Below are 12,990 nucleotides of genomic sequence, written 5' to 3'. Positions count from 1 at the left end.
AGCTGATGCCCAAACTGTCTGGGGGTGTCCCCCAGAAGCAAAGCCCAAGTTTGAAATGGAGACAGACAGACATATCTATAACTCATAATACATAGGTGATACAAACACATAAATGAGGTTGTCATATCTGGCAAATTATAACATTTTTGCAGATACCTTGCATGGCCTATCTGGCATAACTCATTACAGTTTTATAATATTGATATTCATAATATCCTCAAGTGTCCCTCAGATTCCATACAGCATCACAGAGGGTTTACTTCTCTAGATTATTTCTCAAGAACAACTAATTTAGGGCCCATTCTATCCTTTCTGTGTGAAAGGAAAAAGGCCCAATGTATATGTGGAGGGTTGATTTTATAGAATTTCCTTCCCATCTCCCTTCAAAGGGGAGGGATACCTAGCTAAGCTGTGGTGTCATGGAATCCTGGACTTTGGAGAAATCAGGCTTCAGTGCCATAGAACTTGGTGTACAGACCGCAAGCTGTTCCCTAGTGCTTCCTGTTGTTTACTTAAAAAACAGCTGCAGAAAGAGTTTGAGGATGAAATCAACCCCCACATAACCTAAGATCCCTAGTGGCTATAGCAGCATATCCATACATAATGTGAGTGCATGTGTTTCTTTGTCTTGGCAACTTAGCCAAGGGCAACATCTTGAAAGAGCAAAGTATTGATCCATGCCGCAAATAGGGTACTTAACTCTCAAAGGCTTATAGTAAATAGCTAAAACTACGTATGACTTCTTGTCCTCAAGGGAGAATAGGAGCCCTGTAAGACATGAAAGACTTCATTCCCTTTGCAAGAATGTGACAGGATCATTTACCAGAGCCTCACTGTACTGCAGGTATTGAGCCAGAAGATGGCCATTGGACTGTGGTGTGGTATCTGTGAGATACCACCAAATGAGGCAGTCTGGGTTCAGCCTGATATCCAGTTGATCACAAGTCACACAGTCTCTTGCCACATCTGAGTAATAAACACCCTGAGATACTCTGACATAGTGGCATTGCAAGAACAGTTTATAACTGAGAGAGACTTCTATATTTCTTCAGTGCATATTGTATTAGCTGTATACGAATCCACTGTGTGAAGGGTAGTGTGTACAGAAGGAGGTTCCACACTCAGCTCATTGCCTCCCTAGAAATCTAAACTATATTAGTGTCCTGAAGACGAGGGTAACCCTGTATGTGTCTGAAGCATTGTTGACTAAATGTCCCAAAAGACATCAGAAATCAGTCTGTGATAATTTATGTAGGAGTGGGTCAGGTTATCTCTGTCAGGATCCATGTGATGAGAACCTGGGCAGTGCCCCGTAAGACATGCTTAGCTGCCTTTTCCTGGGGGAAACGGAGATGATAATGGCACAAGTTCAGGAAACTGAAAATAGTCCCTCACAAGTAATCCTTAGATCTGGGGCTTATGAAGTAAATCTAAGAGAAGTCTATTTGCAACACACAGTTGCCAGTTGTTTTGCAAAATGGTAGTGTGCAGACCACAGAGGCAATGCACAAATTCTCTCTCCTTTGATGATCCTTTTATTCCACTTTATAAAGTAGTAATGGTTCTAACCAAGTACAGGAGTCACCAAAGTTTCAAGGCTATTTTTCAGGGCTTCCTTTTTGGGTGGGAGCATGCTCCGAGCTGGGGATGGCAGTAGCCAGTTCTATTGGACTGAGGTTCTTGCCTGCTTTGATCACCTGGAACTAGAGCATCTTTTTCAATCTCAATCTGGAATCTTTTTGTCCCCAACAGGTTGGCACTTGAGATGGTAGAGAATGTTTTGATGTCTCACTTTCCCCTTGTCACTCTGAAGGAATTTAGGAAAATGCTTCTCGATTAATATGCACAAGGCTCATGTTGATCCTTCTCTTGTCTGCATGCACTTAACTGATCAGTTTCCACACTTCTGAATCTGGTTTACAGACGTACTTGCTTAGCTTTTGTGTTTCATGTTTTCTGTTCATACAATTTAGGTCAGGGTGGATTGATTTAAATCAGTGATTTTAATTTTGATTTAAAGAGGCATACAGGAAACTTTGATTTAAATAATGTAATCTTGTGCTGCATTAGTACTTTTTAGTTATTTTCCTAAAGAAAGATACATTTTCATTGTTTGGTAACCTTTAAAACACGTTGATTTGCAATTAAATATAGCCTTTACACTAGATTTGGTACTTTTTGCAGACCAAGTGAATTCACTTTATCTATACACTGAAGCAGTTATATAGCTTAACATACATATATTTAAATTCTTAATTTTGCATTTTTATGTTAGACAATTGTCAGTGATGCATTTACTATTTACAAGTTGGTTGGCTGTTTTTTAACGTGTTAATTGTTTTGATCTGCATTTGGATGGAAATTGGAATTCATTTAAAATGCACAAAAACAGGATTTTAAAACTGTTAGAATTACTTTAAATAATCTAGATACATAAGAAAAAAGTTTATTAAAACATGTTTTGCATTTTAAATTGACTTATTAAACAAAGTAAGTATTATCTTTGGTTAGTGAATTGAACTGATTGTTTCTGGTCACCGTGATTTTAGAACTAGTAGATATCTACCCTTCTCACCTCATTTATATTCATAGAATGGAAGAGGAAAAACAAGTTTTCCTGCTTTTTTTCCACTCCCGTTCAGTTTCTCAGCTTTGTATGAATTAATGAAATGCCCTTATTGGGAAAACTGAAATTAAGGGAATATTCTCTCTGTCCCTGCAGAAGAGGTTAATGCTGTCAAAAGCTGGTTTAGCACTTCAAAAACTCTGATTCCAGGTGCTTAGCCATTGACTTCCTTCAATTCAGTGGTTTGACTTTCTTTAAAACTTTGGAATGAACACATATTCCTTACAATAAACTATTAAAAAAATAATATTTAAGTATTGATCATAATATCAGTTGTCATAATTTCAAATTTAATTTTAAATAGATTTATTTTAAAACATGTATTTAATTTAAAAATCCGTTTTTTAATCATAAATTTTTATCCACGTGCAATTAAACCAATTTCTCCTGGTTACCTGATTTATGAGGCTCTTGTATATGAAAATCTACAGTCTTGTGGAACAACTGTGATTTTTACTGAGCTGATGAGTCCTCTTATTGAACCACTAGACGTCTCTAAGCTCAGGTTTCTAATATGGAAAATTTTATTCTTGATAGCACATTAATCCATCAATATTACTTTTATTGTTCCAGAACTTTTATTCTCATAACACAGACTCTTCTTCACAAGTTAGTTAAGGCTTAATTAGATACTTTTTCAAACTTGAGCTGACAAAAGCTTTTAGATCTGTGTTGGAGTTAATAGTTGAATCATAGAAATTGGAGATGGAAAAGACCAGTTAGACTGTATAAAATTACATGCAGGAGTTGGAATTAAATGTGTAAACTCCTATTGTATCTTTGATCATCTGTGTCTGTCCAGGCACATGGATTATAGTTTTTCCCAACGTGTGGCTTCATTGCTCCAGGTCCTGAGTTAGCTTTGATCTAGCTAATTCAGGTTAGTTTATGTGAGCTGCAGTCACAACCCATGATTGCAATGTAAACATACCAAAGACCTTTGATTTTGTGAAACTCCGAAGTAGAGGGGAGAAGGAAGGGTAGTAGAGCACCTACGGGGGGGACACCTCAGTTACTGCGCACGGTGAGTAATCCTCTCTTCTTCTTCGAGTGATGTCCGTGGGGGTGCTCCACTTTAGGTGACTTTAGAGCAGTGCTCTCCTATGGAAGGAAGGGGCTTCGGAGCTGAAGTCATGGCAGATGATGATATAGTGAGTCCAAGTAGTGCATTCGAAGTTGCATACTGTTCTAACGCATAATATTGTGTAAATGTATGGGCAGATGCCCAGGGGGTTGCTGCTCTTCAGATGTCTGTAACGGGAACATTGTTCAGAAATACTATCAGAGTCGATATTGTTCTGGTGGAATGTGTGCAAATCCCCGTAGCAGGTTGCAGGTTATGTTGATGATAACACAGCTTGATGCAATCAGAAATCCGTTTGGATGTGGCATCTCCGTTTGATCATTCAGTGATTGAAACAAATAATTTCAGGGACCTGCAAAATGGTTTCATTCTGTCTGCATAAAATGCCAGGGCCCTGTGTACGTCGAGGGTATGTAGTGTGAATTCCTGACTACCTGTAGTGTAGAATGTTGGTAAGTGGATGGGTTGGTTGAGGTGGAATGATGAGGTGATCTTAGGTAAAAACTTAGGATGTGGTCTGAGAGTAAGTGTATCTTTGGACAATATTGTGTAGGGTGGATCAGCCATGAGGGACCCTAATCCTCCCACCCATCTTGCTGATGTAATGGCACCTAGAAAAGCCATCTTCATTGACAGGTGGAGAAACAGCACGTAATTAATGGTTCAAATGGGCATTTGGTGATGCCCTGGAGAACTAAGCTGAAATCCCATGGTAGAGTAGGAGCTCACACTTCAGGATAAATGTCGTTGAGGCCTTTCAGAAAGCACTTGGTGGTAGGATGCACAAAAATGGATACGCCATCTATCTTGTGGTGAAACATTGCCTAATGTGTAGGGGCGGTTCATATGCAAAAAAGTGAGAAAGGAAAGGTCTCCCTCAGGGAGCTCTGACAATGTATGACTCTCCATTGATGTAGAAGGAGATTTGGGAGTCCCCAGACTACACCTTGGCCTAAGCTGCAGGGCAGCAGCTCCAACCCTCACAATAAGAAAGATGGGTAAAGGATGGGTGCAGGCTCAGTTCTGCCCATTTCAGACAAAGACTTGACCCTAGTCCTGAGAGAGGACAGTAGTTCCGGAAAAGAACTCAAAAGAAGGGCAGGAAAAGCCTCCTCAAGCACCCCATAAGACTTGGCAGTTCAAAGTTGTCCAGGTTCAGTGTCTGTAGAAGAGCAAAAATAATGAAGAAATGGGACAAGCAAAGGATGAAGGAGAAGAGGGTGAATGAGTCAGTCCCTGACCTTCAGTCTCAAAATTAGGACATCCTCGTATTTGAGGAGCTGCCAACCATCTTAAGGATGATAGCATGTACCCTGGAGCCATAGAATGAGTGTTTGCCAGTGCCAGGGGATCCTATGCTGTCTTCCTTTCATATGGCTCTGCATGTCTACATCCATGACTGAAAAGACGGACAATGAGTGGTGTATTCTAGACAGGAAACGTGATCAAAGTGTGGCATTAAAACTCACTGTCCTCTGAGAACATCAGATGTGGAAATGTTTACTGAGAACTCAAGAATCGATGCTGCCTTTTCAGGGTCAGTGAAAAGGACAGCACAGACTGTGGAATGAGGTGTGGATCTCAAGGATTTCCTTGACAGAAAAAATGAGGTGTCTCTTTGAATAGCATCTTTGTGACCTTAAGCCTTTCCCTACAATCGTCAATTTATGCAGCATATGTTTCCCAGGGAGAGTGAACTGGTCACAGAAGCTTAGCAGATCTCCAAAGGCCAAAGATAAAAACTGTGAAGTGACCAAGACTCCCATTTCTGAGCACCACTGTCTTCAATGTGAGTTCACATGTGACATGATTCTGCCACTTTATTGAGACTACCATGGCTCTAGGATAGAGGCCATGTAGCTAAAAGAGTGGGTAGTGTTTGTTTTCTTTCTTCCAGAGCTGGGCTAACAGACATGCCTTTTAAAGGCCAGCTTCCTTTCAGTAAGACTTTGAGAAAGTCAACAGTCCTTGGCTGATTCAAAGAGCAAAGTTCTGTCCCAGGAGATGCCAAGCTGAATCTTGAATTTGCGTTCAAAGAGGAGCAGATGCTGGGAGACTAGAAACTATAATCCAGTAAAAAGGAGACATAGCCATTTACAGAAGCAGTTGGCCTTAACAATGTACAGTCTTTCATTGACAAAGGAGGAAGTAACAATTATCAGAAGAGTTCCTTCAAATTTTAACCAATCAACCTGAAGTTTCTAAAGTCTGGATATAAAGTCCCAACATTGGGGGAAAGTTGAGGAACTGTTTTCATACTTTCTTAAATAACTTCAGAGGGGTCCTGGACAATATTGCTGTATATGGATATGAGATCCATTGTATTACAACAACTCTATTCTGCTACACAGTGCCACATTGGCCCAACAAAAAAGCAACTGAGGTATCCTAAACAATTTCCTAAAGATACAGCCCATTCCCATTGGGATCTATTTAGCTGTCCCCAAAACAAGGAGACTGTGTCCAGTTTTTAACTTAAAATGGGTCGATCCTTCCTAGGTATCTCATGTTTGTAGAATGAGAGTCTCTCTAAAATAATTTATTCAAGATGTGAAGATGGGCAAATTCTAATGTTCCCTGGATCTCAAGGTTGTATACCTACCTGCATGTGCTATCCTGCAGTCTATCAAGAAGTATCTGTGACTTATTGTCCTGAACCAATGCTACCAGTCCAAATCCTCCCTTGCAGTCCCAAGGAGAAAGGATATTATTTTAATCACATAATTAATCACACTGTTAAATAATAATTGAATACCATTTATTTAAATATTTTGGATGTTTTCTACATTTTCAAATGTATTGTTTTCAGTTATAACAGTACAGTGCTCACTTCATATTTATTTTTATTACAAATATTTACACTGTAAAAAACAAAAGAAATAGTATTTTTCAATTCACCTAATACAAGTACTGTAGTACAATCTCTTTATCATGAAAGTTGAATTTTAAAATGTAGAATTATGTACAAAAAATAACTGCATTCAAAACCAAAACAAATCAAAACTTTAGAGCCTACAAGTCCACTCAGTCCTAATTCTTGTTCAGCCAGTCGCTCAGACAAACAAGTTTGTTTACATTTGCAGGGGATAATGCTGCATGCTTCTTATTCACAATGTGAATACACTACAACAGTGCCATGAGAACACCTGCTCTCACTTTAAGGTGACATTATGAATAAGAAGCAGGCAGCATTATCTCCCGTAACTGTAAACAAAGTTGTTTGTCTTAGCGATTGGCTGAAGAAGAAGTAGGACTGAGTGGACTTGTAGGCTCTAAAGTTTTGATTTGTTTTGTTTTTGAATGCAGATGTGTAATAAAAAAGAAATCTACATTTGTAAGTTGCACTTTCACGATAAAGAGATTGCACAACAATACTTATATGAGTTGAATTGAAAAATACTGTTTCTTTTGTTTATCATTTTTACAGTGCAAATATTTGTAATAAAAAATAATATAAAGTGAGCAGTGTACACTTTTTGTATAGTGTTGTAATTGAAATCAATATATTTGAAAATGTAGAGAAACATCCAAAAATATTGAATACATTTCAATTGGTATTCTATTGTTTAACAATGCGATTAAAACTGCAATTAATCTTTTTTTATTTAATTGCGTGAGTTAGCTGCGATTATTCACAGCCCTAATTTAAACCTTCTGTTTTCCCCTTGGGGAGTCTGGACCCTGGTTTTCACAAGAAAGTTTTATTGTTTTGTGTGATCTGTACTGCCTTGTGCTTTACGTGATTAAACATAGAGCATAAAGTTAGTAGCTTGAACAAAGTATTTGTGTTGACTGCTTCACAACTATTGTGTTCCCCCAGAAGGACTTAAACTGTAAACCGGAAGTGTCACACCTTTGGGGTTGAGTTCTGGCTGAGGGGGTATGTTTAAATACTAGGAAGTCTGAAATGTCCAGAGGGGCTAGGCAGCTGGACGGTGGGTTCTGACACTCGGAGGGTAGTGACAGATAGAAGGTCTGCACCCTGAGCATGTGCAAAGGAATCCTGAGATTGGGGCAGTGGCTGGACTCAATTCAGACTACAGGAGCTTAAAGCACCCTTTGGATCTGGGGCACTGAGGCCTGAATTCCCCTCACAGTAGTGTTAGTGGGTGGCCAAGAAAGGACTCTCACTAGGATCCATGACATGGGATACAAGGAACTTGTTAGAGTAAGAAACTTTAAATGATGCACAGTTTCTTTCTTAAATGTTTAATACACCTTCATGTTTGTGTTTATGTAATTTGTGACAAAATTAAAAACCGACTTTTGTGACAGAGGTAGATTTAGGACCATTGAGAGAGAAACTTGTTTCTTGCAAAATATCTGATCTTATTAGATAACATCTTGTAATTCGACAAAATAAGTAAGATTTTTGTAGTTCAAGCAGGCTAAATTATTAGCAAAGTGATTGCTGAATAATCATGTTTTTCATTTGGCAGTACTTAACAACAGTTATTCCTTATGAGAAAAAAAGTGGACCCCCCTGTGTTGAAGATCTACAAACATTAACCAAAAGTGAGTAAATATTTAAAATTCTCATGCTGATCTCATGTCCCATACATAGTATTGCCAAAAAACGAGTGTTCAAAAATCGTGAATTAGACCCCCAAAAATCATATTACTGTTTTTAAGCCATAATAAATTTTGAGTGGTTCTTGTTTGTCTTCTGGTTTTTGAGTCTCTAGAATGCACTTGGATCATGTTTTCAGGCTTGTCTCTGAAACTGACAGGGCTACAAAATTTTTATTTTAACTAAAAGCTGATATTCTCATGTAGTGACTTGACTTCAGGAGCAAGAGCCCTAAGAAAAATACCAAATATCATGAATGTTGGCAACGCTGCTTCCCCGCTCCCTCAAAATATGCTATGTGTACTAATGGGCTTATCAGCAAATTTTTGTTGAGTTGAGACAACCATTTATGTAGTGAAGCTAGAACTTATGAGAATGAGAGTAGATGGGGGAGCTATTTAATTATAGTTGTCAAATAATTGCTGTTCAGAGACTTTCAAATCTACTTTTCTTGGCCTAATTTTTCATGTGACAGTTATTTTGGTGTGTCCAAATTAGGACACCCTAATGGGATCTGATTTTCACAACGTCTGAAGTGTCCACCCTCTTAAAAGCAGGTCCTTTTAGGGTGTCTGAGTTTGAGTACCCAGAATTACAAAACACTTCTGAAAATGTAAGATCTTATGTGCATTTCGGCTGGCAGGAGACGTACAAAATTTTAAAATAGTAGAACATTTAAACAAAAGTAACTTAGATACACATTCTTTTCCTGCAATATGCTCCCTTGGCTAGTACTTAAGATTTGTGTTTAAACTAGCGCTTTCTCACAGTTAACTTCATTTTCTGTTTAATCCTGTAATGAGGTCATAATCCTTTACTTATGACTAAAGCATAGTTCAAAATGTCAAAATTCCAGTATTAGCCAAGGGGGAGGGGAAGCCAAAAGTCTCAGCAAAATAACTTTTTTTAGTTAACAACCAAAACATTTATACAAATGTATACTGTAAAGAGGTAAGTGTTTTCTGTGGACTGGTTGAAACCTGATCCTGTTACTCAGGTTTGGTCTACACTGCAGAGAGAGGTTGAGGCAGAGCAGCTTATATCTAATTACAGGTATGTCAGTGTACACACTACAGCCTTGCTCCCGCCGATGTAAGTGCTCTACTGCACCAACATAATAACTCCACTTCCAAGAAAGGCATAGGACTTATTTTGATGTAGTTAAGGCAATGCAGTGTCCCTATAGACAGAGTTACTTACATCTGCTGTTGGCTGTCATTCGTGTCAATTTCATGGCTCTTTGCTGGAGCTGTGAAATTGACAAGAAAGCCAGGCTGACACAGGGTGGGTGGGGGGCTCCAACTAGACACAGCTGCCTTCTGGGCTCCCAGTCATGCTGTGCCTGCCCTGCTCAGAGTTCAGCTACCCTGCGGCTCCTTAGTCCCAGCCCAGCTGCTGCCTGGGCTCCCGCTCAGAGTTGGGCTGTGCCTGCCTGGCTCCCTTCGGGAAGCCCTAGTACTGCATGGAGGCTCCCCACTGCCAGGAGCCTGGATGCATTCCCCAGCTCTTGGCTCCCCGCTCCTTGCCGCAGTCAGGGTCCCATCAGGGAGCTCAGTGCCTGAAGTCCTCGAGTCTCCTGGGGGCAGCCAGGCTCCTGGTGCCAGGGAGCCTTGTGCCCAGTGTGGGGTTGGGTGGCCAGGCTCCCGATAGTGGGGAGCTGCATGTGGAGCTGAGAGGCCCAGATTCTTAGACTCCCACACTGCCCCTCTTAAATCGGTGGAGGCATTCCTGGTGAGGACACGCACAACCAACAAAAGGGCATTAACCACTATGGTAATTACTGTGATGGTTGAAAGTTTACCTAACGTAGGTCAATGTATGTTTCTAGTGTAGACATGCCCTCAGTAGCAGATTTCCTGGCTTACTTCTTGCTTGTGCAATTGTGAAGCAAATATTGAACTTGTTATTTAAAGCTATGAACGCTGAATATTTCAACATAAAGATAAATATAGTATTCTGGAATAGTCATATGGTATTCAGATTCTCCCATGAGCATTCTGGAGCTTATTAAATGCTGCTAGTCGGTAAATGCTGTGCTTCTGATTCTTTCATTCCTCTCGTGTTGAGAACACTTACAGAGGGATATACTTCTCAACATTCTTTAGTTGAATATGGAGCAACAGACAAGCATAAGTAAGCCAGGGCAGTTAACAGAGGTTTTTCCTATAGTTAAAGTTCCACTGCTCCATGGACCAGCAATGGAAATGTCTTTTCTGTATTCTGTGTTATAAACCTCACAGCTGCCTGTTTCAAAACATAAAACAAGCATTGCATGTAAAAGTAGAAACTTCTCATTAATAGTTTGATCTTTTTCAGATCCAACTCTAAATGCTTGCAAAAAAAGTTCTACAGTTGGCAAGTTAACTAAATTGAGTCCTTTTGCCAATAGGTTGTTTAGTCTACTGTGGTTCATGGTAGTTGTTCGGCTTTTCAGTATTATTTTCTTTTCAAATACTAGTTTTTTTTAGAATTCATGTCTCACTAATTATTAGCTATCATTATCGACAGCTAACACTGTTAGCCAGCTTATACAGAGTGAAATTTTTGCACAACCTGAGTGAGAAAGCACTTTGCATTCCTCAAACCATATGAATGTTCCCAAGAGATCTGAAACATTTTCAGAAATAAATATAGCATCCTCTTGGATGGTAGGAGCCTGCAAAAGTTTTTCTAACATTTTTAGTACTTAAGTAGTGTTATGCTTATTCAGTCTGCATAAATTAAATCCCTGTAGATATGAATTTCTTTCACATTCCAGGAGTTCCTTCTTGTAATAACTGCCACCAGCTGTAAAACACTACGTGAAATCCTGATTGCTGAAATAGTTCTTATATAAGAGTTGACTTTCAGTATTATTAAATTAAACGTAGGATCTTCACAGTAATGTTTTGCTTTCTAATATTGTTAAGGGATTAGCTAAAACCATTGAAATTAATCTATCAGACTATTTAACTTTTAACTGAATATTTTGAGTAAATGGAAACCACAAAGACAGCATTTGAATGCCAATATATTTAAGTACCTCATTTAAAAAATTAATAAATTAAAATATCTTGGTTTGGCAAAGATTCTGCTATGTCAGGTTTTGCCACATGGGAGGCTGTGAAAGATGGGAGTTTGTCTTTATATATGCAAAGAAAAGGTCAGACTTTAATTTCTTATATTTAATATTATGATGTGTTACTCTGAAACACACAGACCACATAGCAAACAGGCAGTTTCCGACCTAATTCATGGTGTTGGTATGTAGACTTTGGATCAGGAAATTTTTCAAAGGGACAAAGAGTAGTTAGGCATCTAACTTCCCATTGATATTAACTGCTATTTGTGTCATTGAAAATTTCTCCCCTGTCTTTACTATGGAATTTGAAATTGTAGGCATTCTTTTTTTACTTACTTTCACCCTCTTGGTCAACTCTCTCTACCTTTTACCCTCAACTGTAGTTTGATTTTTACAACTATTCACCCTTTCTACTTCTTTATATAAAAAAACTTGTGGCTTCATCTTAGGGTTTTTTTACTAAATATTTTGAAGACTTTCCATTTTTTGGGCAAGCGGAGTGTTCACAACCATAACTACAGATTCTTTATTCCAACTCCACATCTTGTCCATATGCAAATCTGAATGTTTACCCTCTGCAGAAAGCTTGTCTCAAAATTGTCCATACTTGTTTATAAAATGTGTCTTATAAATGGTATTGTTAGTAAAGAATTCTGTCAAAATCAGTTACAAATGCAGTCAGGTGTTTGCTATCCTCCCTGGACTGTGGTTGGAAAAATCAGTTGACAGAATTTTCTCTTCCTTCATGATGGCTCCAACCCTAATTAAGTTATTAGCTGGGATAGTTCAATTTTAGCATGTGCCCCTACAGGGATCTTTTCATGTCTAAAGATTGTCAGAGACGAGAACCACCACATTCTAGGAATGTCAGTATGCTCTTGTCTTCCACCTTGTTTCCTAAATGCTTAATTGCTGTGAATGGAGTCACAGATTCTTCTCCAGTAGATGGGGAAAGGTGAAGTGAGAGTGCAATGACACAGTTATTTCTCTAGCCATATCTCAGGGTGAAATAATACAGAATAATACGTAACCTGGTGAAACTTACAGAACTTCTGTAGCTGCACAACTGAAAGTAAATTTGGCCTACTAAAACCCAGTGCTAGGGGGAATAACATGAAAAAATACTGAAACATTAAAGGATTTACAATTTCAATATCCTGTTAGAAAGTTTTCCCCATTGTAAAGATCTTGGTTTAAAACTCCAAAACAACACGGATAGCTGCTAAGTGGAATGAGAAATGTTAGTACCATGTTTTTGTGTTTTCTTTACTGTTTATATTGAATTTTATAATAAAAGTGCATTGAAATACATGACAAACAAAAACACCTACGTCTGATATGATCAATCATGTTAAAGAAAAAAAGCTATTAAAAATTCAGTGTGGTTTTTAAAAAGAGTCATCTTATACAGTACTCCTTGACCCAATTCCCTGGCTCTTATGTGCATACACTATAGATTTAAGTTAGAATTATGCATATGAAAGGGGTATGGAGCAGCCCCCATGTGTCTGCCATTCATTTTTTCAGTATTCCAATTACATATTTTCTAATTGATATGGATGCAATATCTAGATGAGTAGTTAAAGTATCTTCAGTGTGCTTATTCGAGTAACATCTTTAATTTAAGACTAATGATCTGAATTATTGCT

The 12,990-nt window shown here is 38.5% G+C and overlaps 1 protein-coding gene across 4 annotated transcripts in view; it reads left to right on the top strand.

Annotated features, from left to right (window-relative positions):
• FEZ2 (fasciculation and elongation protein zeta 2) overlaps positions 1-12,990 on the top strand; it is a 44,395-nt gene that overhangs the window by 21,399 nt on the left and 10,006 nt on the right. For all 4 annotated transcript variants that reach the window (XR_005597147.1, XM_039532913.1, XM_039532911.1 and 1 more), the window contains exon 6: positions 8,150-8,225. Coding sequence is in view for 3 of the 4 variants with exons in the window: in XM_039532913.1 (XP_039388847.1) it covers positions 8,150-8,225 (76 nt within the window). In the remaining variant the exon portion in view is untranslated. The remainder of the gene's footprint in view (positions 1-8,149; positions 8,226-12,990) is intronic.

This window comes from Mauremys reevesii, linkage group 3 (assembly GCF_016161935.1).
Source record: "Mauremys reevesii isolate NIE-2019 linkage group 3, ASM1616193v1, whole genome shotgun sequence".
NCBI classification, from domain to species: domain Eukaryota; kingdom Metazoa; phylum Chordata; order Testudines; family Geoemydidae; genus Mauremys; species Mauremys reevesii.
This window is presented reverse-complemented; position numbering and strand designations above follow the sequence as displayed.